Source organism: Populus alba, chromosome 1 (genome assembly GCF_005239225.2).
Source record: "Populus alba chromosome 1, ASM523922v2, whole genome shotgun sequence".
Lineage (NCBI taxonomy): Eukaryota > Viridiplantae > Streptophyta > Magnoliopsida > Malpighiales > Salicaceae > Populus > Populus alba.
The window spans coordinates 1,727,881-1,732,720 of NC_133284.1; the positions used below are offsets into that span (position 1 = coordinate 1,727,881).

General features: G+C 34.8%; 1 protein-coding gene across 1 annotated transcript; it reads right to left on the bottom strand.

The window, feature by feature from the left end:
• Positions 1-1,413: 1,413 nt before the first annotated feature.
• Positions 1,414-3,124, bottom strand: LOC118061478 (UDP-glycosyltransferase 92A1). Its single transcript, XM_035074920.2, has one exon. It carries the CDS (start codon positions 2,931-2,933, stop codon positions 1,470-1,472), a length of 1,464 nt encoding a protein of 487 aa, XP_034930811.1. The 5' UTR covers positions 2,934-3,124; the 3' UTR covers positions 1,414-1,469.
• Positions 3,125-4,840: the final 1,716 nt, after the last annotated feature.

Sequence of the window (4,840 nt, forward strand, 5' to 3'; positions counted from 1 at the left end):
TTTTTATTTAAAAAAATTACGTAATAACTTAATTCTTTGGTTTAATATTTAGCAGGATTCTTGTAATGGAAAAGCAGGTTGCCAATCTACTCAATGCAGTTGCAATGGACTGATGAACCAAACGAGAAGTACTTTTCTTCCCTTGACTTGTTTTGGGGTTTAGTCACTTAAATATTTGGTTTTGTAAAATGGTTTGTATACAAAACAGAGATTTAACCATATATTTTGTTCATACCATGAGGTTGAAGGCATATGATATAGTTGTGAACCTAGCACAATCCAACAGGACAACTCAGTGAGTTGTCAAAGCTTGGCTGCTTTGATAATATATATTTCATGTCAAACCACTTTCTTTTTTTTACGAATCAAGCGTTTTTTTCTTAAATTTCGATTAAAAAAAAAAGGATGGATCCATCAATTCATAGTTTGACTCAATCAACCAGCTATCTAGATCTTGGATTGGGCTGGATCCGAACTTAATTATATAACTATAATTTAGGATTTAAGACGAGTAGGTTAAAAATAGTTCATGTAGTTCTTTTTATTCACCAAATTATGTGAAAGAATATTTTTATTATAGTCTTGTTTCTCTTCATAAATAGTATCACCATTTAATTAAAAAAATTTCACTTGATTTTGTTCGGAACATCTGCAGAAGGGTTAGCCGATCATGTACCAGGTCAAGCAGGCAACCCTTTAAGTGAACCCGCGGCAGCTGGCCCGGCAAATTATAACCAATACCAGTATGGGCTCATGGTGCATGGCAATGGCTACAATACCTATGAGGAGAGCATGCAAGCAAGATATCCATATTTGCACAATACACCACACCATTACCCATCTCCTCAAGCATCCTACCCATACTATGAGCTGCCCCCCATGTACTTTCCACAACCGCCGCCGCCGCCACGAAACGCCAAGGCTGGTGAACCTGACCTGTGCAGTATTATGTGATATATATGAGCTCTTAGAATACTGTCTTTTCTTTTTATAATGAGATAACGCAAGGACAAGATTTTTGTTGCATAATGGAGTTTTGAACCTGAATTTATCTTTTAGTCAGATTTTGTTGGCAATTTTTCTAGTGGGGTCAAATTACGGGACAAGATTTGGTGATATTTAACAATGTTTTGTAGTTTTTTCAAAAACTGTTCCATGTCATCGGAGATCTGAATTTAGAAATGAAACATGGAGAGCATAATCTAGGTGAAATTAGGAGAGAGTCTTTTACGCCAATTTATTGATTGCGAAACAAGAGCAAGTTGAAATGAAATATTTAGGTAGCGGTTAAATACTGTATCGAGATCGAGGAGACATTTATTTTTAAAACAGATTCATTTTATATTTTTAGATTTATTTTATATATTTATTTTTTCAACTAAATATATTTATATCTTTTTATATGTAGCACGTACAGTAATTGTAACTTGAACAGAGAATTTTGTATGTTTATGGTCAAAATGCAGCAATCATTCTTCATGAATCACCTGCCTCATTGCCTCTTCTTGCCTCAGCAATGCAGCATTCAAGAACTCATCCATGGCTTTGACAGAAGACCCTTTAAAATCTTTGACAGCATCCATAATCATATCCCTAACCTCCAATGCTTTCTTTCTCATTTCCTTCCCCTTCTCTGTCTCATCCATTACCAGCATTATCTTTTTCAATATATCTTCACGCCTAACCTCACAGCTCTTCCCTCTAGCCACCTCCACACAAACTCCAATTTGTTCTTCTAAAAGCATGACATTGTAGAATTGCTCTCCGGCCATTGGCCACCCAATCAATGGCACGCCATGGCTTAAAGATTCGATTATCGAGTTCCATCCACCATGACTTAAAAACGCTGATATAGACTTATGAGACAGAATTTCCACCTGTGGTGCCCATTTGTGCACTAACAACCCTCTTTTTGAATCTTTCATTCTTTCTTCAAATCCTTCCGGCAACCATTCTGTTGCTTTGAATTCCATGTTGATGTCAAAGCCAATAGGTGCCCTAACAACCCAGATAAAATTCTTTCCACTAGCCTCCAATGCGACGGCCAATTCCATCATATGCGGTGCAGATATTGCATTCTGTGAACCAAATGATATGTAAAGAACTGAATTCACAGGTTTGGTATCAAGCCAGTTTTCACACAGCTCAGCTGTAGTTGCAGCTTGATCTTGGCTTCTCTTGGAAAGGAGAACTGGCCCGATTGACCAGACTGGCTTGCCAATTTTAAGCCGAAAGTATTCCAATCCAACCTTGTCAAGTTCCTCCACTGTGTTCAGCAAAATCCCATCAGAATTCATCCATTCAGGGAGCACATTCTGTAGAAACACAGAGTAGAGATCACTTCCATTGACTACTCTCAAATTTTCTGCCAACTGCGTTACATGAATTTTAGAAGCTTCAGGGAAATCTGGTACAGTGAATTCATCAGAATTCTTCATCTGATGAGGCAGGTTTAACCACAGATAGTAGTGACATGCAATACCAAAACCTCCACTTCCAGAAAATATGGCATGAAATGCACCGAACTCATGTGCAATCTCTGAGCACCAGCCAAAGAAAATGTCAGTGATTAAACAGAGTGGTGGGTGGCCATTTTGCTCCTTAACAAGATCAGAAATGAGTTTCCTGAACGAAGGTTTGAGAGACACAGAAGCATGGAGAAGGTTGGCTATAAGATGGTTAGGAATAGAGTCAGAGTTTTCAGTGCCTGGAGGCAGGTCATAGCCTGAGCAATCGAAAGGAATTTCAAGAAGGTGAATGGAGCAGTTTATAGGGATCGATGATCTTAGTTTGTTGATGTTAAGAGGAGTGTTAACAATGGTTACGGTATACTTCTTTATTTGTTCTAGTTGAAGGGCTAATGCTAGGAAAGGTATGATATGGCCTTGTGCCATGAATGGGAACATCACTATGTTCTCTTTTCTTCGCAGCATTTCTTTTGAAAGAAGAGGGCGATGAAGAGTGGAGAAGAACAGGTGGTGTGCTAGCAATTAATGGATGTTTGAGCACTTATATAAAGCTGTAGAGTTTAGTAGTCAAGGATTGATGATGATCACAAAAGGATTTTCCTTGGTTTTAGTTTAGGCAGTGGATGTATGAGTTGTTGTTGAGATTTCTGCACCCATGTTAGCTAGCCAGGAGGGGAAAAATCACGTAGGAGTTGAGAGCAAGGAATGTGAAAATGGCTTCTATATATACGAGCATCGATCAATATATAATATATTAGCCGAGTCTTGTATTCGTTGATTTACATCTTGCACATCTCCCTGCTAAACTAATTAATAGCGAGATGAAGCAAAAATCCATCACAAAAGTTTGTTAATTTGATATGAATTAGATGCAAATTTGACCAAGTTTATTCCAAAACAGTTAATTTGACCGGGGATATCTAATAAAATACAATAAATATTTGAAAGTGTGGTAGCTTATATTTTTTTGATTTTTTTTAAAAACACGTTGTATTTAAATTTTTTATGGGTTTTGATAATTTTGATATACTAATATCAAGATATTATAAATAAAAAATTGAAAATATAAGTGCATGATGTGATTTTTGGTCAAGAAAAACGATATCCTACATGAATCAAAACCATTGAAATTCTTTGAAAACCATTTGTCCTGTAAAATTAGAACAAGAATTGAAAATCCACAAGTGATTATAAGCCAGAAGAAAAGCATGATTCTGATTCAGAAATTGTATAAAAGTTGAACACACTTGTTCCATGCTTTCAATACCTAACATGCATAATAATGGGTACCTAGACAAGTGAATTTGCATTTGGCCTTGTACGTTATCAGGCATCACCCATGACCAAGAAACATCATGAACAATGGTGATGCGTGCGTAACCACTGAGGCACACCAAAAGGAAATCTTGGAAGACTATATTGATTGGTCTTGATCATCAAAAAAACATTTTCTCATGACTAGAAATAGCCACCCAAGTTTTTCACAAATACGACTGTGATGGCCTTGCTGCTTTCATAGGCTGAGCCTTTTTCCCAGTGCACTACTAATCAAACAGGATAAACCCTAGGACCATAATAGTTTATGCCTATTATAACCTTTAGGTTTGTAATTCAGCAAGACCACACATGGGTTTGGCATAGATTTTTCGGTTTGTTTGGGATTGTGATAGCGATGATGGTTCAAAGTGTTTTTCGTTTATAAATGCATCAAAATAAAGTTTTTTTTTGTTTTTTTAAAATTATTTTTGACATCAGCACATCAAAAGGATCTGAAAACATTAAAAAAAATTATTTTAAGTAAAAACAAATTCAAAATTTCTAGAAATGCGGTTTGCACCGCGTTCCCAAATACTCCTATGTGTTGTAGCTAATATGGTGCAATAAATTTTTTAAAAGTGATTTTTTAATTGAAAATATATTAAAATAATATTTTTTAGAATTTTTTTTATTTTTAATACCAATACATCAAATTCATTGAAAAGCATCTAAAAAAATTAATTTGATATTTCTAAAAAAATAATTTTAAAATAAAAACTATCATCGTATCAAATAATTAAACATTACATTAAACTCTGCAAAATGCATGTTTTATTCAATAAAATTTAAATAAAACCATTTATATATATAACACAAAAACATACCGTGTAAATATGAATAAATAATTCATTTAAAATTATAATTAATTTAATTAATTTTTTTAATAATTATAATATTAGATGACACTCTCAAACTAACCAAAAAAATTTATATACCCTACCCTGAAAAAAAAAAAATCGTCGCAACATCACAACCCAGCGATTGGAGGGTAGGACAAAAACCTTAGCTGAATAGAAGAAATAACTTGAGCAACACCTTTGGCATTAGAAAAACAA